Raw genomic sequence first — 27,246 nt, 5'->3', positions numbered from 1 at the left:
GCTGGAGACGGGGTTGACGCTGACTCCGCCCACGGAGCCGCCGGAGGCGGGGTCGGTTCTGACTCCGCCCACGAAGCCCACAGCCCCGCCCACCGGGCTGGGCTTTCCTCACAGTCTCGGGCGGCGGAGCAGGAAGTGGAGTCCGCGCTGACTCCGCCCCCGGCGGGCTCGCTTTACGGCCGGAGGAGAGGGTGGGTACAAGACCTGAGGTAAGACGTGGAGCTGCGGGGCGGGGTTACGACGCTTTTTTGCGGCCAGACGTAAGTAAGGTCGTAGGCGGTGCGACTGCAGCTGGTGGCCGAGGAGGCGGGTTCGTGTTTCCCGGGTCGAACCGGGCTGTTGGGGGCGCGGGGCCTGGGCTCGGGAGGGAGCGAGAGGCCGCGCGGGGCGGCGTGGGGCGGGAGCGGGATGTCGCGGCGCCGGGCGGGCGGGCGCGCCGGGCCTCTGACCGCGCTCCGTGTCTCCTGATCCCGCAGCGCCGCCCGGCCTGTCCTCGCCATGCGGCCGCAGCAGGCGCCGGTGTCCGGGAAGGTGTTCGTGCAGCGAGACTACAGCAGCGGCACGCGCTGCCAGTTCCAGACCAAGTTCCCCGCCGAGCTGGAGAACCGGGTAGGCAGCAGGGGGAGGACGTGCGGGGCCGGGAGCCGCGCGGAGTCCGGGGAGCCGGGCCGAGGCCCCACGCCGCCGACTGACGCCGCACCCGGCCCGGGTCACTGACAGCCGCAATGGGGGCCGATTCACTCGGGGTCGGCACGCCGCTATCAGATCTGCCGGGGACTGGCGCGCCTCTCCACGGAGGGCGTTCGTGAAGGGCCGGAAACAGTGCTCCTGGCCACGGAACCCTAACAGAAGAGCTGATCGCTAGAAGGGATTAAAGTCTCGAACACTCACACAGGTTCCGAAATTTTGGTCACAAAAAGGGCTCTCAGGTTCACAGTTTTACCTCAGAAATAGGAACCTGGCTTGGCCCCTGCCTCCGTTCTTCAGAGTCAGGAGACGTAAAAAAAGTCATTGTTCTTCCAAAGGTGCGGTGGAGTGGGCTCGTTCTATGAGTGTGTTTGAGTTTTCCTAGAGATTCCTGGTCTTGAGCTGTTCTGCCTTGCTTTGTTTCCTGCTCAGAGGTGAGTTTCTGCAAGGATGGGAGCAGGTTTTGTGGCTCCTGCCTCTGACAGAGCATGAGGGACTGAGGCAATGAGGCATGCTGTGGGTGTGGGTCAGAGACGTGTGGAATAAGTGGGTGTTGATGAGTCTGTGCTCGAGAAATGTGTAGCAGTTGTTTAAAATTAGCACGTAGTAAGGTAAGTTGCTCTACCAGATTGCCACGGCTTGAAAATCAACGATGATCAATGATAGTGGCCTTTGGGTAGATATATACCTGTAGGCCGGTTGGTGGCCCAAGTATGTTTCTTTAAGGCAAATTAAGATAAAGCTTGCCTTGTAAAGACGGCTCCTAGTCAGTTAAATGCCTTATAAATACTGATGCTTTTTGCCATGGTGTTGTTAACTCATCTTGACAATAGGTGGATAATTCCAGTTGTTTGAAAGGCTAGAATTTGAGCAAGTTGCATATTGACTAAGGCTCTTTAATGTTGTTTTAATATCACAGTTAATATGTTTTTTACATGTTAGGATTTAATATAAAGTGGATCAACGTTTTTAAGTGTCTTCTGGAAACTCAAACTTACACTGTTTTGTTTTCCTTTTTTTGTTTTTGGGCCACACCCAGTGGTGGTCAGGGGTTACTCCAGGCTCTGTATTCAGGAATCACTCCTGGCAGTGCTCAAGGGACCATATGGGATGCCAGTGATCAAACCTGGGTCAACTGCATGCAGGGCAAGCACCTCACTTGCTGTACCTTCTCTCCAGCCTCTACACTTTCAAATCAGAACGCATTTTACTCCTTTTTACCATGTTTACTGGGTATTAGAAGATTCCTTTGATTAAAGGTTTTAGAGTCTAAAACTCACAGTGAACCAAATCATGTGTCATGTGTGTAGAATCAGACATAGTTTTCTGCTCTATGGGTGGTGGTCTTTAGCTTACAGTCCAAATATGGAAAAATGTGATCACATTGTAGTGATTCTTACAGGATATTGATGTCTCTCAATTCTGGAGACTTTCCTAACTTTATGTATCCTAGAACTGGTGTTATTCTGAGAACTATATAGAGTATTACATGATTTTGTTCAATTATGCCTTTCCAGACAGGAAAGATGACTTTAAAGAGCTGAAGTGCATGCTTTGCATACAGGAGGCCTCACAGTGGTTTCCCCACTCCCACTCCAGCTAACATCAAGCAGCAACAAGCTGAGAGGAACTGTTCCTCCTTCCCCCAAAATTGTGCCTTTAAATTTTTTCCTTTTAAATGTTTGCTTGTGGGGGGAGGGGCGTAGCTGGAGTAATAGTACAGCGAGTCGGGGGCTTGCCTTGCACACAGCCAGCCTGGGTTTGGTCCCTGCTAGGATCCCATATGGTCCCCCTGAGGACTGCCAGGAGTGATTCCAGAATGCAAAGCCAGGAGTAACCCCTGAACAAAGTTAGATGTGGCCAAAAACCCAAATAAATGTTTGCATCAAAAGATCAACTTATAACTTTAAACTACTTGGGAAAGCTTTGTTTTAAAAATTTTATATGTTGTGATTAAATTTAAATTATAGCTGAAAGTTGTCCTTGCTTTGATGAAAATTTAGGTTTCTTTTCTACTTAACCTGTAAATTGTACTATTTGCTACGTTTTCTTTAGTGAAGCCAGCCTTTTTCCTTTTTTGTAAAAATGTCTTTTTTGGCAACTAAATAGAGGAAGAATTAATATACAGTTAACCTATGTTACTATAAAGCATTTTACATGTATATATATATAAAATAAGTATTTGTACCATGTGATTTCAGAGTGTGGACAAATTTTCTTAACAAGCATACTTTCTCCACGGCCTGTTAGAATGGGATGCTTTGGTGCTTACATGCCTTATTGCCACAGCATTTCTGGAAAACAGTGTTTCTCAACCTTCTTCCCTCTTCTTTCCTTCCTGTCTTACTGGCTGGCCTCCTGATCTCCTGCTGTGACCCCTTCATTTATGTGATTTTTTTTTTTTAACCTGTGGCCACCTTGGAATATCTTGAGCCCATAGGAGGACATACTTAAACACTGCTTTAAAGGAAGGGTTACCTTCACTCGAGACATCTCAAACTCCTTTGGTCCAGACAAAAGAGAAATAAATTGAACTATAAGTATTTCTCTACTCGCCTAGAAAAATGTATCTCTATGTCTGGTCAGAAATTGCCTTTGACTTAACACTTTTAAAAACAAATTTCAGCACTGTGTTTTACAGTACTTTTAATAGAGTTTCAGGTCATACAGTGTACCAGCTCCACTCCCAACACTAGTATCAGAATCCCCCTACCACTACTTTAGAGTTCTCTCTGTATTTTTTTTAATCCCACAATTGTGTTGAGCTCATGCTTATAGTATCTTTTGATTTGACTACTGCATCACTGTATTACTGTCATCCCGTTGTTCGCCGATTTGCTCGAGTGGGGGCCAGTAACGTCTCCATCTGTCCCTGTCGTATGCTAGTGTAGCCCAATGGCATATTGGGGGCTCTTTCAGAATCAGGGGAATGAGGACCGTCGTTGTTACTGTTTTGGGCATATCGAGTACACCACGGGTAGTACTACTGCATAACCATGCATTTTACCTTTTCTCTTTTTAAATAACCTTTGAGTCCTTGACTTTTTTTTTTCTCTTTTTCTGGGTTGGATCCCACTACTTCATCTCATTTTGTATCCAGAGAAACAGAAAATAAGTTTTAAAATTATTGATTCATAAGATTGTAGGCAGATTGTTATTTTAGATTACTTAGACTTTTGAGGGACAAAATAAAGACATTGACTTAGACATAATTAAATGAACATAACAATTTACCATTGATTTTTGTTCTCTGGCCTATTCTCTGTCATTTTCAAGAAATGAGAATTCTGACTTAGGTTCTCTATATGACCAATCTTGGCATACCACATCTTCAAAATAAAGGAAAATGTCTTTGGCTCCTAACATCCTCCCCACCCACCCAACCCTTGTCAGAAACTCTTCATATTCTCTGAAATTTAAAAAGAAAAAAAAACTTCACTTTAAAAATACAATATTTTAGTCAGCTTACAATATATTTTTCACGCTGTAGAACGTTTGCCTTTGCACGCAGCCAACCCGGTTTCGATTCCTCTGCCCCTAACGGAAAGCCTGGCAAGCTACCGAAAGTATCTCGCCTGCAGGGCCAAGCCTGGCAAGCTACCCATGATGTACTTGATATGCCAAAAACAGTAGCAAGTCTCACAATGGAGATGTTACTGAGCAAATCGATGAGCAAGGGGATGACAGTGACAGTGACAATATATTTTTCATAGCATTCACTCACTCATAAAGTCCTCCTCAGTTTTCCATACCAAAAAAAGAAAAATCTGCTTACAACAGCATCAACTAAAAGATTTTTATAGCTTGAAGTAATCATTGTTTGATTTCTTTAAAATTATATTTGGGGGAATATTTTATCTCAAGCTATATCTTGAGCTTCTTTGATTGTTTTTTTCTGAGTGTTTCTATATAAAAACTTCACAGAAGAGGTTATTTCCTAAAACTAATTATAGCTATCAGTTTTAGGAATGAAAGATAGAAAAGCAAGCCTAGAGTGAGGACTGACAGAATTGCATTGTTACAAAGATTGTTTTGGATGAAACATTAATGTGCTTTGAGCTGTACAAAATTCTTTTTTTATATTAGAAGAAGAGAGTAAATACAGCTGATTAGCACAAAAATAGATGATGAGGAGGGACCAAGAACAGATAGGCCAAGCGCATATAAAGAATGCTTAGCAGGTGAAGCCCAAGTCCATCTCTGGCACCACACAGTGCCTTGAGCCCCAAGACACAAGCCTAGTGTAGTGACTGAAAGCAAACAAAAAACTGAATTATGATGTTGATGATAGCATTAACATAAATGTAAATTTGACCATAGGAATGACTTGATTTAGAGTTGTGGGGTGTTTTAATATTCTTGCATTCAAAATGTAAACTTTTAGTATTCAAGGTTACTTTTTTTTTTTTTTGCTTTTTTTTTTTTTTTTTGCTTTTTGGGTCACACCCGGCAATGCCCAGGGGCTACTCCTGGCTCTGCACTCAGGAATTCCCCCTGGCAGTGCCCGGGGAACCATATGGGATGCTGGGAATCGAACCTGGGTTGGCCACATGCAAGGCGAACGCCCTACCTGCTGTGCTATTGCTCCAGCCCCGTCAAAGTTTCTTTAAAAAAGATGTCAGCTTGAGGAAAGAGAATGTAAAATTTGGACTTTTTGCTCTGTCTACTTTCAAAGACTCCTTTGTCTAATAAATCCCAGTGTTTGGTTACTCAGTTGACCAGCTCTTCACTACCAGGTGTTGCTCTGGTGATCACTAACAATGGAGAGTCCACACCATGCTGCATCTTGAACCCTAACTTTGATTTCTCTGCCTCACTTGCTTGTGAAGCAATAAATAGAAATTTCCTTCTCTGTCCATGTAAAGGGAAAGTCTCTCTTTATGCCTCCACTACACCTTATATATGCAGTCTTCTATAGTACCCTGTCAATTGATTGTATTTTTATTTACATAGCTGTTCTGCTTACATAAGAGTCAACTCTTTGAGAACTGAAACTGTCTTATTAATCTTTCTCTGAGACCTGTTGCTCATTCTGATGGTATGTAAATGTAAATATAATTTAACAGAAAGATGGATGAATTGTAATAAATAGGTTACTTAAAATTCAGTATGAAGAATAAAGAAATGTCATCAAGGCCACAGAGAGAGTGCAGTGGGCTGGGTGCTTGCTTACATGTATCTAACCGGGTTTTATCCCCAGCACCCCATATGATCTCCCACCAGGAGTGATCCCTGAGCTCAGAACCAGGAGTATGGCCTGACCACTACTGGATGTGGCAAAAAGAACAAAGAAATATATTGAACTTTGAAGATATTCATTGTGCATAGGAGGAATAAAATTAAGCCCTAAATTTCAATAACTGAAGTTCATATTTAATCACCTAAAAGTATTTGCCAGTTGTTGGTAAGAATGTTGACAAAACAGATTAATAAGGGGCTGGAGCGATAGCACATCAGGTAGGCTGTTTACCTTGCATGCGGCTGACCCAGGTTCGATCCCAACATCCTATATGGTCCCCTGAGCACCGCCAGGGGTAATTCCTGAGTGCAGAGCCAGGAGTGACCCCTATGCATTGCCGGGTGTGACTCAAAAAGCAAAAAAGAAAATCAATAAATTAGTCGTAGCAAACATTATTGTTGATAATATTTTTCCAAAATTTTTTTTCCTACAGATTGATAGGCAGCAGTTTGAAGAAACAGTTCGAACTCTAAATAACCTTTATGCAGAAGCAGAGAAGCTTGGGGGCCAATCATACCTGGAAGGCTGTTTGGCTTGTTTAACAGCATACACTATCTTCTTATGCATGGAAACTCATTATGAGAAGGTAAGGGTTTCATTTGTTGTCACAGGTCTATTAAAATAATATAAACGGGGGGCAGAGAGATAGTTCAAAGGCTGTAGCATATGATTTGGTTGTGGGAACCGCAGGTTTAATCCTGTACCAAATGGTTCCGTGAGTACTGAGCCAGGAGAAGTCCCTGAAGACTGCTGGGTATCCCCTAAAATTAGAACAGAACAAAAAATCATTTAAAGGTGAGTTCATTCCATGATTATGATTATGATTATGATTACACATTAACAACTGACAGAATTGAAAGGGACATACATAGTTGATCAAATTCCATTGCTTGCCTTATGTCCTTTATTTTGTTTACTTTGTTTTATCTTTTGGTGGTGGTAGTGCTCAGGGCTTATTCTTTCTTGGCTTAGTGTTCAGTGATCACTCCTGGCAGTGCTCAGGGGGACAGTATGCTGTACTAGACAGCTAACTTTGATCAGCCACATGCAAGATAAGTGCCTTGCACTATACACTGTACTGTCTCTCTGGCCTCATATATTTTGTAGGGGCAGTATATTTAATTTTATGAAATATAAAAATACTCTGTCTAGAACAGAGTCCTAAGTCTTTCAAAAACATTTCACACCCAGCAATACCACTGCTGGGAATATATCCCAGAGAGGCAAAAAAGTACAATCGAAACAACATCTGCACATGTATTTTCATCGCAGCACTGTTTACAATAGCCAGAATCTGGAAAAAACCCGAATGCCCCAAAACGGATGACTGGTTGAGGAAACTTTGGTACATCTATACAATGGAATACTATGCAGCTGTTAGAAAAAAGGAAGTCAAGAATTTTGTAGTTAAGTGGATGGGCATGAAAAGTTTCATGCTGAGTGAAATGAGTCAGAAAGAGAGAGACAGACATAGAAAGACTGCACTCATCTATGGTATATAGAATATCAGAGTGGGAGACTAATACCCAAGAACTGTAGAAATAAGTACCAGGAGGTTGACCCCATGGCTTCGAGGCTCGCCTCACGTTCCGGGGAAAGGGCAACTCAGAGAAGCGATCACCAACTACATTGTAGTCGAAGGCCATGTGGGGGAAGGGAGTTGCGGGCTGAATGAGGGCTAGAGACTGAGCACAGCGGCCACTCAACACCTTTATTGCAAACCACAACAGCTAATTAGAGAGAGAGAACAGAAGGGAATGCCCTGCCACAGTGGCAGGGTGGGTTGGGGGGGAGATGGGATTGGGGAGGGTGGGAGGGACGCTGGGTTTACGGGTGGTGGAGAATGGGCACTGGTGAAGGAATGGGTTCCCGAACTTTGTATGAGGGAAGTATAAGCACAAAAGTGTATAAATCTGTAACTGTACCCTCACGGTGATTCTCTAATTAAAAATAAATAAATTATTAAAAAAAAAAAACATTTCACAATTGACATGTCAACTTGAAGTTCTATGTTCATGGTTGGTCTGGAAAGAGAGTAGAGCACTTGCCTTGCACACAGCCTACTTGGTCAGTTTTGATCCCTGGCTTCCCATATTGTCCCCATGCACCACTATAATACTTGAGCATCACCAGATGTACCCCACCCCCTACAGAAAACCCTACAACTAAGAAGTATTAAAAAAAAAATCATATTCTTAATTATTCTACCTAGCTTCCTCAGAATCTTTTTACTGAATGTCTCCACATTTCTTTATTAAATCTTGTCTTCCCACCTGAGTTCCTGTCTAAATGCCTACGAAAACCAGAGTTGTTGGCCTCTCAGAAGATGTCTAGAAATCAAATCACAAACCTCCCAGTTCATTAAATAGCACCCTGACTTTTTAATACCATCTTTCAGTATGAGAGATAAGGAAGAAAAATATCATTTGTCAAACACTTTATACTTTCCCATCCAATTTTCATGATTTCCTCTGTCACTATTCTAATTTGTGTCCTATTATCTCTCTATTTCATTCTTTTACTTTGCCAGAATGTCTGCTGCTATCCTCCTAAAACAGACTTTGCTCCCCAATCACTTCTACTAAGTTAGATCTTTCCTTTTCCCCATTTATTGCCTGTAGTCAAAGCAATTCCTTTCTCCACCTCTAGATTTCCTTTTCAGCTTTACCTACCACTCTTTTCTCACCTCACTTTGTTCAGCTAAACTCTGGTCACTTTCTGTGCCTTTGAGCCAAAGCATTGTCTCCAGGTCTTCACCTAAAATGCTATTTCACTAGTCTCTTATGTCCCACTTGCACCTAACTTTCCCCTTATTTCTCTCTATACACATTTTTGGTATGTTTTCTTATGCTTATCACTCACTAGTTTGGAATGTAGCAATTTTACATTCTTTTATTATTTGCCCTTCAAGCATGTATTTTTTTTTTCCACATTTTTTTTGGTAATTGAATCACCAAGTGGAGGGTTACATAGTTCTCAGGATTATGTCAGTTATACAATACTCAAACACCCTTCCCTTCACCAGTGCCCATCTTCCATCACCAACCCCCCCAGTATATCTGCCGCCCCCTCCCACCTCCCCAGTCCCCACCCTTGTACGTGATGAGTTTCACTTCGTTTACGCTTTATCTCGATTACATTCCAAAGCATGTATTTTTATTAAGGCCCATGACAGTGCCTTAAATGTTTGTATCTGTCTCTTCATGTCAGCCTTGCCTTGGGTATATTAGATAACCATTGAAGTTTTTGTTAAGTAAATAATGTTAATCATAGTAAACTCTAATCATTAAATTCTGGCCATGTTTAGAAAAACATCATTTGTCAAAGACTTTATACTTCTGGCCATGTTCAGAAATACTATAACTATAGATTATAACGCACCTAGTAGAAATAACCCTACGAGGCAATTTAAGATTACCTTGTACTTTGTATACTGGAAAATAAAGTTGCACATAAGAGCTTTGGGGTAGGTGGGGCTGGAGCGATAGCACAGTGGGTAGGGCATTTGCCTTGCACGCGGCCAACCCGAGTTCGAATCCCAGCATCCCATATGGTCCCCTGAGCACCGCCAGGGATAATTCCTGAGTGCATGAGCCAGGAATGACCCCTGTGCATTGCCGGGTGTGACCCAAAAAGCAAAAAAAAAAAAAAAAAAAAAAAAAAGAGCTTTGGGGTAGGAGAGTGGAGAGATGGTATAGTAGGTAGGGCGCTTGCCTTGCATGTGGCCAACTCAGATTCAGTCTTCAGCACCCCACACAGCCCTTGAGCTCTTCCAGGAGTGATCCATGAGCACCGCTGGATGTGGCCCAAAAACCAAAATGAAAATAATAATAGATGCTTTGAGCTGTTGATTGAAAATGCTGCTGTCTTCTTCATTAGCATTCTAACACGATTTCTCTTTTACAATCTTATACCACTAAATAATTAAATTAGTAGTTTATACCCTCCCCATGTCACACAGAAAAGTAGCTAGCTTTCATTCTTGTTTAATACTCGAAATCAGAAGTTAGAAAGGGTCTATATCAGCTTTAAGTCTTTTTTTATTATTATTAATTACTAGTTTTTAATTAGTAATGCTTGCATTAAGGCATGACTGGAGCTTTATTCTTTTAAGGGTAATAGTATGCTGTGCTCAACAGTGCACAGGGCTTGTAACTGAATAGGGTCTGAACAGGGCACACATTGTGTCTGATCTTAGAGACTTTATAATTCTGTATAAACCACTGTTACTATCAAACAAATAAAGCTAGCAGAATTATAAATTGTGGTAAGTTCTTTAAAGACAACAAACTTTCCCATGATAGAAAATAGTAAGAGACTTGGGGGCCAGAGCTATAGTATTGCAGGTAGGACATTTGCCTTGCCCATGATTTACCCGGGATCCATCTCCATCATCCCATATGGTTACCTGATCACTGCCGGGAGTAATTCCTGAATGCAGAGCCATGAGTAAACCCTAAGCCTCACTGGTTGTAGCCCAAACACTACTCCCGCTCCCCATAAAAAAGAAAATAATAAAAGACTTAGATTGTACTATCAAAACATGCCTCTGAGGTGATGACATTGAACTGCTAATTGAAGGATGAAAAGTCTGGGCTATTCAGGCAGAGAGATCAATACACACAAAGGTCCAGAGGACTTAATGGGCCCTGAGAACTGAAAGAAAGCTGATATGGAAGGAGAGGCGTGAAGAGAGAATAGCTAGAAATGAAATTGGAGTCCTAAAAGAGACATTGGATCATGCAGAGTACATAGTACAGGAAAGAAGTTAAATTAGATTTTCAGTACTGGGAAAACTACTGACAGATTTAGCAAGAGGTTGGTCTGCTCAGATTTTCCCTAGAGGGTGAATGAGCCACACCCTAAAGGCTGTGGGAGCCACACCCAGGACACCTGTGCTCAGAATGTGACCCCTGGTGGTACTGGCACTGGGAGTTCATGCAGGCTTGGAATTGGGTGGAACCAATGGCCGCATTGGAGACTTCAAAGATATCAGTCCTGATGGATTTCCCTTTGAAAGAGCGCTCTCTGCCCCATGGAAAGCTTATTAAAATAGAGCCAATCAGGAAGTTCAGTAGAAGTCCAGGCAAGAGATAATAGCCTGGACAAGGAACAGTGCAGTAGGATAGATGTAGAAATATTTATAATGTTGATGGTGGAACCAAAACATGATGAGGATCTAAATTTAGGAGAGAGAGTATAAGGCTAAATTCATATAGAGGGAAAAAAAAAGTGGGTCATCCAGGATACATAGTTTTTTTAAATATATGTCATCAGATTAAGGTAGAAATTTTATTTATTTAATTTTATTTGTACTTGTTATTCACTGTAGATTTTAAATTTGTTGACAAAATTTTAACTTTTATTTATCTTTGTGCATTTTCCGAAAAGATTGGCCCTCTGATGTCAGCTGTGAAAACAAAATTGATAATTGAGTATCAACTAAGTTGAACAGTTTAATGAGTTTTCTCAACTCTATAATAGGTCTTAGTAAATTGCCTTACATCTGGTAGATACTTAATAGTATTTTGAGACATTGAAAATTAATACATATTTTAATTAGATACTTATCTTTTTAGCAGCTTCTAGTAATGATAATGGGCAGTTTTTAATATAAACCCTTTTGATAGTTAATCTTAGAACTCATTATCAGAAATACAGTGTAAATTGCCCCATATGTTTTCACTTGAGTTCATAGGCAGTATGTAAGGTAGTACTTGATTGGTCTAGTCAAAGTCTCTATCTTTCAATGAGCAAATATTATAAAGCAAGTAAAGATTTAAGTCTTGAACACAGTTTTTAGAGTTGTTTTATTCTAGAAATTAGGAATAAGTAACAAAATCCAGGATGAACACCTCTAATAGCCATAAGTAAAATATAATGTGCTTTTATTTTCAGAACTTTCAAAAGTGTGACTTTGTGGTTTTATAGCAATAATAAAAGTGTAGAATAGCTGCTCTCTCCCCATTTCCAGTTTGTCTATTAGAAATTTCTATGCTGTTATTTTCTACTTTATGAAAGAATAGATTGAGTCATTTCATCTTTATTTGTTTTAAACACTAAAACTTCTATAATAGGGAGCCAGATACAATAGTGCTTACATATTGTCCTGTGAGTTAAATTTTTTGAAATTGTAAAATGGGCCTTTTAAAAGTCACTGGAACAATCATGCATTTTTTTCCCCACTAGATCTATTATTTATTGATCTAAAATAAAGACGTTAGTGTTATTTCTCTATCATTGCCTTCCATTATAATTGGAGAACAAATGCTCTTGTAGAAGGTTCTCCTCTCTGCCTTGTTCATCAATTAGAAAACATCCTTCTGACTATGGGCAGTTATCTATAAAAGGAATACCGAGAAACAGATATTTTCTGAAGATTCTGTGATTCTGGTTCACTTAGTTATTATAACTCAGCCTCACTGAGACCATTTTTTTTCTGAGGATCATGTAAACTTTGTCCAGTTTAATATTCTTAGGGACTATAATCTTTTCCCCAAGTTTTACTGTGTTCTGTAATACTGGCTTTTTAATTGTTATATAAATTACTGTTTGTTGAGGATTTGAGACCAACATAATCTTGATTAATATTAGTTTTAACATTTTGTTAAATGAATCGTATTAACGCTTTCCTGTTGCTAAAGAGAATGATTTTTAAAAGCATCTTGTTTAGGAAATCACTTCCTTTACCAAAATAGTGTAGGAAAAGTTGAAGGCTTCACAAAAACAGAGAACTATTTTTTTCTAAGGTGATACCCAGGGGGAGAGGAAGGAGGAAAGCTATTCTGAAGGAATGCTTTCTTTAAATCAACTACACAAGCATTTTAGGAGTGCCCCTTCTAGCATTAATGGGCTGGGCCGAAGGAAGACTAACCCCAGTTTCCAATTCTGCTAGATGAGCTTATAGGGAAATAAGCATCCTTAATTGGGTGCGTTTGTAGGCTATTTCCTTCATTAGATAATTTTGCATGGTTGACAAACTGATAAAACAAAAATGATGCTGAACATTTTTGGACTTATGAAGACCAAACACAGCTCAAATTCTATGGGAGCTGAAAGGAGGCTAATGTCACATAAATTACTTAAAAATTAGGTGAAAAAAAAACCTTTTAAATTGATATTTTTAACTTACTTCATAAGGAACTCTGCTGATTATGTGTTCAATGATATGCTTTTCTCAAAAAGCCAATAAGCTGGGATTGTATTACCCTAAAGATATAAGCTGAATAAACTATTTAAATTCTTTTTCTTTGATAAAAGATTACATTAATGTAGATAAACCACATAAGTTTCCCATTCTAAGGCGATCTCTACCAGTTCACATAAATTGTAGCATCCTACTTGACTGGTTTGACCTGGTATATTATACACTTAAATCATATCTTAATTTCCCATTTTATTTTTTCCCTTTATGTTGTGATATTTATCTTTGACTTCATCGTATGCTAGTAGCATGAATTTAAGAAAATATATAGTAATTTAAAGAGCTGGATCAAAGCCTCTTTGAACATTAGAGCCAGAAAACAGTTGTGATGACTTTTAAGTCTGAAATAAGACATGTAACTCTTTGATTATGGATATAGCTACTCAGATTTATTTTCTTCTAATTTACCTATCTTCAAATGGCCCTTGTTAAAGCTAGAGATTTGGCAATTTCCAGAAGTTCTTTTGTATTCTATCTGGTTTTTGTCTACATTTGCTTTGACTTTTACAACCTTAATGCTAAATCTATAAATTGACATCCAGGATAAAAGAGCAGCTACAGAGTGGCACCATGTGCACTTATGGAAATGATCTGGGACACATAGTCATGAGAAAGTGCACAGCACAGAGGCTCATAGTGGAGATGCGTTTTGAAGTTTAAGTGGGCTAAACCAGTTCTGTATCATTATTTAAAATGTATGCAACTTTAAAAGTAGAGAAGCAGCAGTTCTCTAGTATTAAAGGGGTAGGCCAAGAAATAAAAATTGAATGTGTGAAGGTGTCATATTATAACACTTCGTCAATAGGGAAAGAAGAAAGCACAACTAGCCGTGTGTGTTTGTGTGTGTGTGTGTGTATGTGTGTATGTGTGTGTGAGAGAGAGAGAGAGAGAGACAGACAGACAGACAGATAGAGATCATCTGTTCATTTCTCTGTTTCAGACATGAGATGACAAAGTAGGAGAGGGATTGGTTCTTCACATGCTTTGTATGGTTTCATATTTACTCTGCTTAAGATACCTATGTCTTGCAGTTTTCATAATGCTAGCTGTTTGTCAGTTTTCAACCATCACGTAGCAGACTAGTTCAGGTTCATAAATGAAAAGGGTGTATACAACTGGCCTGGGCCAAATAACCAGAGCTGTAAATAATCACAGCTCCATATAAATGTCCTTGTGGCTTACTTTGAAAGATAATTCCTCTGCTTGAATATTTTGAGATGCCATTGATACTTTAGGAAATCTAATATTTTTTTAAAAATCTGTGGTATTTCTTTCTGTTAGGTTTTAAAGAAAGTCTCCAAATATATTCAAGAGCAAAATGAGAAGATATATGCTCCTCAAGGCCTGCTCCTGACAGATCCCATTGAAAGAGGTCTTCGAGTTGTATCTTTTTAGCCCAGATCATAAGTTCTAAATATCTGTTTTAAATGTTAAAAAAAGTACTGTGTACTGTGATATTTGGCTTTAACAAGAGAGAATTTAACTGCTTCTTATATTTGCCCTATGAATCTTCTGTGTAAATTACATACATGCTATAGCCTCCAGTCTTCAACATTTTGTGTGGAGGGAAAAAAGATACTTGTCTTCCTTTTGCAGTGTGCAGGTCTCGATGGATTATTTGGCATTCTGGTTACCATCTTTCTTGATGGTTCTGAGGGCATCTTGTGGTAATAATGGGGGTGGTGTGAGTAATGCATTTCAGCTGCAGAAACTCTGAATCTCAGCCTCTTTGAAATGCATAAACTCAATGTGTGGTGAGACTTGTCATCCAAATAAATTACAGTTCTGTGGGTTCATCTAACTAGTTGAAATCAGTTACAGCTGCCAGATATATAATTTTATTACCTTTGATATACTGTGCATATTTTAAAGGCAGTAAGTTTTGAAAATCACAAAGTGAATTTAGTAAATAAAAATGGATAAAAATGAATTTAGCTTGCTGGAATAATGGATGAAATACATATATTTTTTAAACCTAGGTCAGCTAATCCATGACCTTCTGACCCACAAAATCTCAACAGTTTTATGGTACTATATAGCAATAGCTCTAAAGTTTTAGAAGTCATGAACTCTTTCCCACAAAGAAAGTACGCATATAATTTTAGGACATTTTTGAATCTCTGAATTATTTCCATTGATTTTTCAATTAAGAACCTCCTAGATCTATGATAAAGCATCATTTCTCAGAATTTTTTATTTAGAAAATAAATGTTTGCAGTACATCATTTACATACTACATGTGGAATACTGTGAACATTTATTTTTTAAAATTTTGGGCAAGGCTCCAGGGAGATGTAGCTCAAAGGAATATTCACCCCACATTCTGTCTCTGGCACAATATGCCCCCACCAGTATCCTTAGGAATAACCCTGGTGGCCCCAGCACCTGGGGTGAGCTGCATCTCATCTGGCCCAACCAGTGAACTGTTAGACCCCAGTCACCAGGCCAAGTACCTCTGGGAAGAGACCCCCATTTCTATGGCGATATCCTGTTAGGAAAAAAAATGTTGAGAGCCTTAGAGTGAGCTAAGTGTGTGCTCTGCATGCAGGAGGTTTCAGTTGGATCCCCAGCACCACACAGTTCCCCAAGCTTTGCCAGGACCACCCCTCTTTGCCACTCAGCACAGAGCTGGAAATAGCCCTTGATCACTGCCAGTTGTGATAGCAAAACAAAAAAGAAAAAAGTTTTCTTGAAAGAAAAATTTGAACAAAGTTAAGAAAATAATCATGTTTAAGTAGAATTTTTTAAATAAAGCAAATATTAAGTCTTCATATTAGATGCATCTTGCCAAAGTTATCCTCTTCTGTATGCTGCGTTCTAGTGTGTTTTCTTAACAGCCATGCTGTTAGATTGAAATTACCATTTATGAAGACAGAAGCATGACCAGTGGAAGATAAACCATAAATTATAGGTAAGTAGTATATATTGAAATTATATCGCTTATGTGCAGTTGTTGCAAATTTAGAGCTATGAATTTTCTTCCCTGCAAAGCAACTAATTATTAGTAGCATATTCTCTGTCAGTTTAAGCTACTTAACACATTAGTTGATACTTAAAATGTGGTTTTTACTCATTTCTCCTGTAAAATAAAATTATGATTGTTAACACATTTTGTTTTAACTCTAGGTTATTTTGTTTTGGGGTGAGGGGAATTCTCTTATTTTATTTCACTATTTAGTAATTACTGAAGGTATTTTAATGATTTTTGCATGTACAAATCAGTTTGGGGATCTTTCTGAATGACAGATGACTTTAATAGCCAGTGGAATATTTCAGTGGTTAGTAGGGAGATTCTGAATATTTTATTTATTGTAGCTAATGGCTTCATAGCTCTATAGAAGAAACTTTCCTGGGTAGAACTGTGCACTCAGTATTTTCATTTAGACTGCTTTTGTTCTATGTATAGTCATATAATATCCTTAAATAAGTGAGTAGCTAATACAGCAATCTATAGACAGAATCTTATAGAAATCATAATATGATAGGAGGGCTTTCTTTTTTTTTAATTTTTATTTTTTTATTGAATCACCATGTGGAAAATTACAATGCTTTCAGGATTAAGTCTCAGTTATACAATGCTGAAACAACCATCCCTTCACCAGTGCCCATATCCCACCACCAAAAAAAAAAAGTACACCTCCCATCCCAGCCCCCCGCCTTGTAACTGATAAATTTCACTTCACTTTCTATTTACTTTGGTTACATTCAATATTTCAACACAAACCTCACTGTTATTGTTAGGAGTACCCCACTGGAGTCAGACCTGTTGTGAAGACATAGGTTTTGGATTTCTGTACGTTAGCAACTAAGTCCAGGGAGATTTCTTCCAGGTATTGGATTATTGCAAGCTTGTAAACCCCAACTGTGGTGGTCATAATATGGCGGTCACCATGCCCTTCACCCCCCGGCAAGGAAGAGACGAGAAAGAGAAATACCTTTCCCGATAGGAGAGCTTTCTAAGTGATGGAATATCATACTTCACTATGCCAATTTCAGCCTTGTCGTCGTTTTACAAATAGCATTCTGCTTCACTTTTATCTGCTCTTACACTCTTTATTGAACCCAACAAATCAAGTAACGTTTCAAAGCTGCCTTTTTAGCAAAGTGAATGTGTCATATGAATGCTTGAAAGTCAGAGATTTAAATAATTATTTCCTTTGCCATTTTATTTTTTTAAAAAGATTGCTGTGAAATAGTGAAACTCATCTGTACACTTTCTCATGTACAATTTTCAAACTGATATTTCTCAAATGAGTAATGGGGAACTTTATGTATGGTTTTTGTTACATGCCATTGAATAAGATTGTTTTATTGATTGCAGCTGCTTTGACTTGGCACAGCTCATTTGTCATGACTCATTTTGCAGTTACTGTTGCTAAATATAATGTATTTCTGAGGTGGTGTTGTGTTTTAAGCAATTACACGCCAGAGACTAATCTATCAATATTCAACAACTGTGAAATTCTAAAATGGAAAATATTTACATTAGGAACTGACTTGTGATAGTTTTATAAATGCAAATATTTGTGTTCAATAAGACGTACTTTTTAGAACTTCAAGCCTAGGTGCCAGCCAGTGTAGGCTGAAGTCTTAGAGGAGAAGGGAGAATCATAAGAATAATTAGTTTAGGGGTCTTCGTAATAGTACAGTGGGGTGGACATTTACCTCGCATACACCCATCCAGGTTCAATCCCTGGCAATCCATATGATTCACTGAGCACTCCAGGAGTGCTGGAGTAATCACAGAGGACTGCCTGGTGTGGCCCCAAAAACAACAAAACCGGGGCTGGAGCGATAGCACAGCAGGTAGGGTGTTTGCCTTGAATGCAGCCGACCCAGGTTCAATTCCCAGCATCCCATATGGTCCCCTGAGCACCACCAGGGGTAATTCCTGAGTGCAGAGATAGGAGTAACCCCTGTGCATCACTGGGTGTGACCCAAAAAGAAAAAAAAGATTAGTTCGGGGACCAGGAATGTGGCTCTGTGGTAAAGTGCACCCCTCACATGTGAATCCCTAGGTTTGATCCCCAACACCACAGAGAAAGAAAAGTTAGTTATTCTACAGAATGTCTGGAATTGAAGATCAATATGGGAATTAATGATTTAACATATAAATCATGAAGCAGACCTTCATTTCTTTTTAAGAAAGCTTTAAACAAAAACATTTTTTCTCTTTAGTTGATCATTTGCTGCTATTTTCTCTCTGGAATATCTTTATTTTAAAATGGGATATATTATTTTCATAGTAACTAATAATAACAATAGCTAACATTTATTGATACTTTACATAGCAGCATTACTTTGACTGCTTTATTTAATCACATCAGTTATGTTAAATAGTATGCCAATTTTTCAGAGGAGGAAGTTCAGGCACAGAGCTTCAGTTACTTACCAGAGACTGACATCTAGTAAGTGACAATTGAGGTAACTTAACTCCAGATTCTACATAGTGTAATAATACCTCTCATGAGATGAGAATATGCGAGCCTAAATTTCTAGACTATTTAGCTAAGTATTCACTTACATGTAATACAAATTCAGATATTTTATTAGGTAGAACCCTTTGTTAATAGAACATGCATCACATATTAGGAGTTGTATCCATCAATATAAAAGAGATTATTAACATCTCTTTCTGATTGCTTTTCTTTCCTCTGATTACAGATACCACCTCCAGCTGGACCCCTCATCTATCCGCTGGCTGATCACTGAGTGTTCCCTACCTCCTCTCCAGAGCGTCATTCCTTTGTATCTGCTGCCAGAGCCACGGTGCCATTTACTCCAAGGACTAACTTTCTAAAATTCCACACCTGGAGTGACTTCTAGTCACTCAGCATCCACTTTGTGTCTCCAAATTGTGTAAGACTGTATATCTTTTAATTTGTTTCTGAGAAAACACAATGAGGCATTTCAATTTTTAAATTTAAAATCAGTAATAAAATTTACAGTTGTGAATTTATTATTTGCAAAATAAATTCACAAGGTTTATTTTATATCTGCCACCGGTATCAATGGTTTACTTCATTACTTGGGCCAGCTTCCCAGGTGGCTCTAGACTTCAAATCACATCTTAACCAGTATTTAGTTCTAGTCCTTGAAATTAAGACACTCTTCTCCAGGATTTTGGTGATGGTAGACTGTGTCTACGAATTTGCTTATCCCAGATTTCAAAGAACTACCAGTTTTGCCATAATTTAAATCCTAGATATCAATTTTTTTCTGTTCATTTTCTCAAAGTGAAACTCATTGAAAAAAATAATGTATAATGTCATTTGTTTCATTATAGGAGTTATTCCTAACTAATGCAGTATGTAATGAATGCAATTATGCAATTCCACTTGTTTGAGGGTTTTCTTGTTTTCCTGATGAGAAGTGGTTGAGGAGGTTGGGTTGCGGGAGGGAGGTTTTTGGAATTTGGTGTTTTTTGGGGGTTTTCTCTTTTTCGGTTTTTTTGAGGGTTTGGTTTTATTGGGTTTTATTTTTTGAGAATTTTGTTATTGCACTATCTTGAAAGTTGGGAAAGATATGCTATGTGTTGCTTGTTCATTACAAAAATAAATAAGCACAATAAAGTGGATGCTAACCCATCAAACTCATCAGTGTCCCTGCTGTGTCCCTGAATATGTAATAAGCAAGTGTAATAAATATTTTAATTATAGTTTTGTTATAAATATAACTTTAAAAATTTGATAGGAACAATACTGTATATTGCTGATTTTTAACTGTCCCTTATGGTTTATAAACTTTCCTTATATACAGTATTCAGTACCCAGAAATATTATGATTGGTAACTTAACTGTCTTAAGTCAACATTTCTAGTTCTTTTAGATACATGTTTTTTCGTTTGGGGCTTCTTATGCCCTTGTTCATCATTGTGGTTTGAGAGAACTGTATTTGGAAGAAAGTTAAGAAATATATTAGGAGAAAATGAAATAGTTAAAAGTTTTACTTTCAGAGATATTGTAGGTGCTAATACTGGATATAATCTTTTAAATTTAATTTTCTTTATGGATTTGTTAGTTATTCAATAAATCTCATTGGTTTATTTAATATTTTAATTGTATAAAACTCCTCTTACTTTTCAGCCTGTAATCGTCTGCCTTTGAAACCTGTTGCAATAACACATTAGTAAAACTTTTCTTAAACAAATTGTCTCTGTGTTGTATTTGGTGAGATTTATAAAGCAGTGATGATAATGGAATTAAAATTGACAGCTATTGCTTGTACAGTGTACTTTAATATTTTTAGCAAACACGTATATAGTTGGATTTTTCCAGTTTTTACATGCATTTGTTTCTGTTTTATAGATACTGAGGGTCAAACCCAGGGCCTAATACATGTGAAGCATGTGTACTTTACCATTGACCTAAATCCCCAGCCTTGCTTTTTCTCATTAGGAAAAATATTTTGGCCAAATAGGTTAAAGAAACAAAAAATAGTTCTGAATAGTATATATCCATTTAGGAAATTGTTAGAACTATTACTGTCACTATCTTAGGGTTAGCTGATCCCTTTTTTTTTTTTTTTTGCAGTGCCTGCAATCAAACCCATTCTTAGACACATAAGGCATTTGCTTTGTCACTGAGCCATATGCCCTCCCTGTCCACCTTTTTATATCTATCTTTTTAAAATTTTTTTGCTTTCTGGGTCATACCCAGCAATGCTCAGGAGTTACTCCTGGCTCTGCACTCAGGAATTACTCCTGGTGGTGCTTGGGGGACCATATGGGATGCTGGGAATTGAACCTAGGTTGGCCGCAAGCAAGGCAAACATCGTTCCCGCCATACTATCTCTCCAGCCCAACCTTTTTATATTTTTATAATGACATTTTATTAAAAAATAGTTCTAAAACAATGTATGTTCCCATTATTTGTGTTTGTGAGATTTGTTTTTCTTGATAAAATTTTCAGTTTCTTTCCTACCCAATTAAGATAGTAAATAAGACTCTTATGTAGCCAGTGATCCAAAAAAAAGTCAGATCCAGGATATATGAAGTAACAAAGATCAACAACAAAAAAATTCAAAACACCTAACAACAAATGGGTAGAGGAAATGAGTAGACAGTACTCGGAGGAAGACGGGCGGATGGCTAGTAGGCACATGGGAAAAAATGCTCAACATCACTTCTCAAAAAAATATAAAACATAGCGAGGGGCTGGACCAACAGCACAGCGGGTAGGGTGGTTTGCCTTATAGGCAGCCGACACAGGTTCTATTCCCAGCATCCTATATGGTTCCCTGAGCACCGCCAGGAATAATTCCTGAGTGCAGAGCCAGGAGTAACTCCTGTGCATAGCCGGGTGTGACCCAAAAAGCAAAAATAAAGACGACAGCAAGATATAACATCTCACACCAATGAGAATAGCACATATCAAAAATAACAGATGGGAGCTGGAGCGATAGCGCAGAAGACAGTATGTTTGCCTTGCACGCAGCCGACCCGAGTTCAATTCCCAGCATCCCATATGGTCCCCCAAGCACTGCCAGGAGTAATTCGTGAATGCAGAGCCAGAAGTAACCCCTGTTCATTGCCAGGTGTGACCCAAAAAGCAAAAAAATAAAATAGCAGGAACAATCTGTTGGTGGGGATGTGGTAAAAGAGAACTCTCATCTGCTGGTGGGAATATTGTCTGGAATAACCCCTGTGGAAAACAGTATGGTGAGTTTTCAGTAAGCTTGGAATTGGGGAACTGTTGTATGACCCAACAATTCCACTTTTCAGCATCTATCCTCAGGACATAAAAACACGCCAAAGGAATATGCACACCAGTATTCATTGCTGCACTCAGTACAATAGCTAAGATACAGAATTAACCTAGGTGTCCAACAACAGATGAATGGATTATGAAGATGTAGTATATATAAACAATGGAGTACTAGGCAGTTTCAAGGAGCAATGAAATGCAATTGGCTGCAACCTGGTTGGAACTGGAAGATAAGTTGAGTGAAGTATGCCTGAAGAAGAAAGAAACAAGATGATCCCACTCATCTGTGAACTATAGACTAGTGGATGAGGAAATGGACTGCAGTAAAAGGGGGATGCTTAGATTATCCTCAACCCCAGTGTTTTGATTGGAGACAGAGAAGAAAAGAAATGAAGGGGGGAAGAAGAGAATAAGAAATAATGGGTTAACAGGCATTAGGGCTTCAGTTATCCCAGTAATCTGAGTGAGGGGTATAGCCATATACCCAAAATAACAGATTCAACAGAACTAAAAACATGAGATATAAGAAACAACTACTGAAACTTTGTAATGTGCCTGTCAAATTGACAGATGGGGGTGGATTTGGTGTTAGGATGGGGAGGGAATCTGGGAACACTGGTGGAGGGATTGGTGTTGGTTGGTATATCTAAAATGCAGCTATCAGTACTTTGTAAATTATGGCTCTTTAATAGAAATTGAAAAAAAAAAAGATCTGAATGAAGTTCCTCCCATGACTTCCACAAGAAGCTGAAATCATACCCTCTCAAGAGTAACGTGCTTTGGGGCTGGAGCAATAGCATAACGGGTAGGGCATTTGCCTTGCATGCAGCCGACCTGGATTCAATTCCCAGCATCCCATATGGTCCCCTGACCACTGCCAAGGGTAGTTCCTGAGTGCATGAGTCAGGAGTAACCTCTGTGCATCTCTGGTTGGGACTCAAAAAAAAAAAAAGTAATGTGCTTTGTTTTAATTTTTTTTCCACTTTTCTGGTGGGAGGAGGGAAGTTGAAGGGAGAATCAGATCTGTTGGTGCTCAGTTCTACTCCTGACACTACTCAAGGTACCATGCAGTAATGGGAATCAAACTTGAATCCTCATACGGAGCATGCAGGTAGCCCTTTGAACTATTTCTACAGTTTCTACTATTTCTCTTCTTTCGTTTTTAACTCCATATGAAGAATATCAGAGGGCCTGAGGGATCTTACAGCAAGGTAGGATGCTTACCTTGCATGCAGCTGAGCTGGGTTTGATATCCAGCACCCAGTGTGTTCCCCTGAGTACAGAAAGGGCTGATACCTCAGCGCAGAGCCAAGAGCAAACCCTGAGCACTGCCATGTGTCCACCCCACCCCCAGGGAAAAAATCAGGGGCCAGAGAGTTAATACAGCAGGTAAGGCACTTGCCTTTTAAGCAAATGAGTCTGGTTTGATCCCTGGCACCTCATGGGCCCTCAAGCCTCACCAGAAGTGATCCCTAAGCACAGAGCCAGGAATCAACCCTGAGTACTGCTGGGTGTGACCCACATGAAAATAAAAAGAATATGAGCGTTTGTCTTATACCTGGTGTACTAACGTATCTCCTTCCCTGTACCATGCTTCTGTCTTCAACCCAATCCTCAGTAGAAACAAAGGAGATTGTCTCTATTGCTGTATCTATTCCAAACTTGTAAGTATCATACAAAATGCTACATTTACTAAGGATTCATATTTATAAAGTAAATGAACTAGTCACATTTGACTGGTCATTAACAGTTATTTTACTACATCTAGAAAATACTTTAGTTTTGGGGCTGGAGCCATGCATAGCGGGTAGGGCGTTTGCCTTGCACACGGCCGACCTGGGTTCAATTCCCAGCATCCCATATATCCCCTGAGCACCACCAGGAGTAATTCCTGAGTGCAAAAGCCAGGAGTAACCCCTGAGCATCGCCGGGTGTGACCCAAAAATTAAAAAAAAAATATTTTAGTTTTAAGTGCATTCCTTCTTTTAATGCATTAAAGTTTCACTTAGGTACCAGAGCAATGTTACAGCAGGTAGGGCACTTGCCTGCCACACAGCCAGCCTGGGTTGAATCCCCAGCACCCTCTATTATCTCTTGAGCACCACCAGGTGTGGCCTAAAAACAACAAAAAGGAAAACAAAAGTTTACTCGTGGCATATTCGATATGCCAAAAACAGTAACAAGTCTCACAATGGAGACATTACTGGTGCCCGCTCGAGCAAATCAATGAACAATGGGACAACAGTGCTACAGTGCTACTTTCAGAAAAGTTTTTGCTTTATAAAATTGTATGGGAATCTAAAAAGGGGAAAATATATTCATTTAGTGTAGGAAGCCATATTTCAATCCTGGCTCTTATCTTCAAGTAAGACAGAGCCTGGCACTTCTCAAACAGGGGCCTAATTAAAACTTCTCTAACAAGGTCGCCGTTACTGACCTTACTGACCTTACCATTCCACTAGCCGATACCCATGCCTGACATGATAGATGAACATGTCACAATCTGTGATTGACTACTGTTTGTACGGGGTCCGGGCACGCATACCACTACCTGCCTCCCAGCAGGCAAGTATAAAATGCTGTAGCTGCCAGTGAATAAAGCTCTCTCTCTCTCCTTTTCTCCTCCTCTTCTGTCTCTGCGTCTGTTCATTCGGCTGCGTCCCCTCCTCAGCCCCACAAAGGGTCCTACCTGCTGGACAGGGCGGGGCCCTCACAATTTAGGTCCTTATTACTATATTTCTCCTTGTATAATTCCTTAAAAACACTTTGAAAAAGAATAAACATCCATGAAAAAGATATTTAACAACTAAAATGAACTAGATTTATGACCTAATATCATTTAAGACTGTTCTGTAGTACAATTACTAAAAGAAGTCAAAGTGGTTTCCATCATTGTGTGATTAGTTGTAGGATAAACTTCATGAATATAACCATTACAATGACCAATTTCAATCTGCAAATGAGTGAAATATAAAGGATCTCATCCTCCTACAAGAGCTAGAGTAAATTAAGCCAAAGTGATGGTACAGGGGGTAGGGCATTTGCCTTGCATACAGCCAACCTGGGTTCAATCCCTGGCATCTCATATGGTCCCCCAAGCACCACCAGGAATAATTCCTGAGTGCAGAGCCAGGAGTAACCCCTGAGCATCGCTGGGTATGACCCAAAAAGAAAAAAGGGGAAAAAAAAAAGAGCTAGAGTAAATTATTTTATAACAGTACTCTGTGGTATTCAAAACTTGAAAACATGTAACAGAAAACAAACATCTGATTAAGATCTCATTTTTCTTCATGAATCACTTAATCAAGAAAAGTTTATAACGTTTTGGGGGCTGGAGTGATAGCACAGCGGGTAGGTCATTTGCCTTGCATGTGGCTGACCCCAGTTCAATTCCCAGCATCCCATATGCTGGGAATGCTATACCATCCCATATGGTCCCCTGAGAACGTCCTGGGGTAATTCCTGAGTGCAGAGCCAGGAGTGACCCCTGAGCATCGCTAAGTGTGACCCAAAAAGCAAAAAAAAAAAAAAAATTAACATTTCTATCTTATCCTAATTCGTGTGAAATCTGCCTAAAACCTGGAAACCCTATTAAAAGAATGACTACTTTAAAAATTAATTAATTAAAGGCCAAAACGAAGGCTAGAAAGATAACAGGGTGTGTGCCTTGAACGCAGCCAATTCAGACTCAATCCTGGGCACCTTCTATGGTGAAGAGGGACCGGAAGTGAGTCCTCAAAGCTCACAAAGAGTGATCCCTGAGCACTGCTTAATGTAGCCCACGCAAAAGTCATTATTAATTAAAACAAGTTTATGACAGCAGGATTTTCTATTTTTTTTTAATAGTATCTGACACTTAGGAGAATTTATCAATCTTATAAGAAGTTACTTCACTTGGTGCTGTCACTTTTAGCATGGTAGTAAGATCTTTAAAAATTTTTTGTTTTTGGGACCGGATCGATAGCACAGCGGGTAGGGCGTTTGCCTTGCACGCGGCCGACCCGGGCATCCCATATGGTCCCCCAAGCACCGCCAGGAGTAATTCCTGAGTGCAAGGCCAGGAATAACCCCTGAGCATCGCTGGGTGTGACCCAAAAAGGAAAAACAAAATTTTGTTTCACTTGTATTTTAGTTTGCCTCCAAGTTTTGTCTTTCATTTTGTCACACTTCATGCTCCTAAAAATCACAACATTTTTAGGTAATTTTTCTTCATAAAACCATTTTAAAAGGACTTTCTATTTATATAGTTATATAAGTATTGTTATAATTATTACTTTAAACTACTTGACAGTGAGTTTACACCACATGTTCTTGCCTTATACTTACAATGTGACTTAGCATGTCTTCTTCGTGAACTTTTACAGTTTCACCTGACCAAAGGGGTTTTTTGTTTGTTTGTTTGAGTATGGGAGGGTGTTTGTTTGGAGGCCATACACAGTGCTATTTGAGAGTAGCTACTCTCTTCTCAGTGCGTGGGGATCAGTCCAGCAGTTGGAGATCACTCCCATGTAGAGTTAGTGATCAAACCCAGAGCAAAGCATATACTCTTGTCTGTTGAGTGATCTCCCCGGCCCCTAATATTTTTACCCTAAGTTTGTGCTATTTCCTCCAGAACAATAGGAATTTCTATGTATTTTTTATATATCTCCTTAAGATCTCCTTCTTTACAATTAGAGAGGATTTCTCTACAAATTCATTTTTTTTCTTTTTGGGTCACACCCGGCGATGCACAGGGGTTACTCCTGGCTCTGCACTCAGGAATTACCCCTGGCGATGCTCAGGGGACCATATGGGATGCTGGGAATCCAACCTGAGTCGGCCGCCTGCAAGGCAAATGCCTTACCCGCTATACTATCGCTCCAGCCCCTCATTTTACTTTAAAGTGTTTTCTGAAAGTGTCTTTTTCTTATGTTAAGTTCAAAGATCTTAGAAGTGAAAAGAAAGCAAGTTCTCCAATTCAGATCTAACCCTTTGCTTTCAGGAAGGTATACTATTCTCACTTAATAGTAATACAGGGTCTAGACATGTGGCTCAGTAATAGACCATTTATCCTGTATGAATGATGCCATGGATTTGATCCTTGCCATTGCAAAACAACAAACAAACCAAAATATCCATAAGGCCTCTGTGTGTGTATATGTGTGTGCATGTGTGTGTATATGTGTGTGTGTGTGTGTAGTGGGGGGTGGAGGGGTGCCAAAGGACGAAAAAGTGTTAGTTGGTCAACAAAGAAATCGGTATTTCTGCAAAAAAATTATCTGTGCTTGGACTCAAATCTGTATCATTCAAGCCACGCCAATGAAACCCATTGATGTTGGGATAATGAATCAAAGGAGTGGAATGCATATAAAGTCCAATTTCAATCCCCAGCACTGCTAGAACCAAGGGTGACCCCCAAGGACAAGCAACAA

The 27,246-nt window shown here is 39.5% G+C and overlaps 1 protein-coding gene across 4 annotated transcripts; it reads left to right on the top strand.

Moving 5' to 3' along the window:
• The first annotated feature begins 123 nt into the window (after positions 1–123).
• GOLGA7 (golgin A7) lies at positions 124–20,279 on the top strand. Of its 4 annotated transcripts, none has more exons than XM_055122409.1 (6): positions 124–209; positions 477–609; positions 6,360–6,512; positions 14,412–14,513; positions 15,980–16,041; positions 18,795–20,279. In XM_055122409.1, exons 2-5 carry the CDS (start codon positions 499–501, stop codon positions 16,025–16,027), a joined length of 414 nt encoding a protein of 137 aa, XP_054978384.1. In that variant the 5' UTR covers positions 124–209; positions 477–498; the 3' UTR covers positions 16,028–16,041; positions 18,795–20,279. The 4 variants fall into 4 exon arrangements, 3 of the variants coding, with proteins under 3 accessions (XP_054978384.1, XP_054978383.1, XP_004606905.1); XM_055122408.1 differs by having other exon boundaries at positions 192–260; XR_008627372.1 differs by having other exon boundaries at positions 208–310; positions 15,976–16,041.
• The last annotated feature ends 6,967 nt before the right edge of the window (positions 20,280–27,246 follow it).

This window comes from Sorex araneus, chromosome 1, assembly GCF_027595985.1.
Source record: "Sorex araneus isolate mSorAra2 chromosome 1, mSorAra2.pri, whole genome shotgun sequence".
Taxonomy (NCBI): Eukaryota; Metazoa; Chordata; class Mammalia; order Eulipotyphla; family Soricidae; genus Sorex; species Sorex araneus.
Note: the sequence above shows the minus strand (reverse complement) of the source record. Positions and strands in the feature narration are given on the sequence as shown.

What these genes read in the sequence shown, in the direction of transcription:
- GOLGA7 (XM_055122409.1), top strand. Translation starts at nt 499, where the DNA reads ATGCGGCCGCAGCAGGCGCCGGTGTCCGGGAAGGTGTTCGTGCAGCGA. An exon ending in CCGCCGAGCTGGAGAACCGG is followed by an intron (nt 610 to 6,359) that starts GTAGGCAGCAGG and finishes TTTTTCCTACAG; the next exon opens with ATTGATAGGCAGCAGTTTGA. An exon ending in TTGAAAGAGGTCTTCGAGTT is followed by an intron (nt 14,514 to 15,979) that starts GTATCTTTTTAG and finishes CCATGCTGTTAG; the next exon opens with ATTGAAATTACCATTTATGA.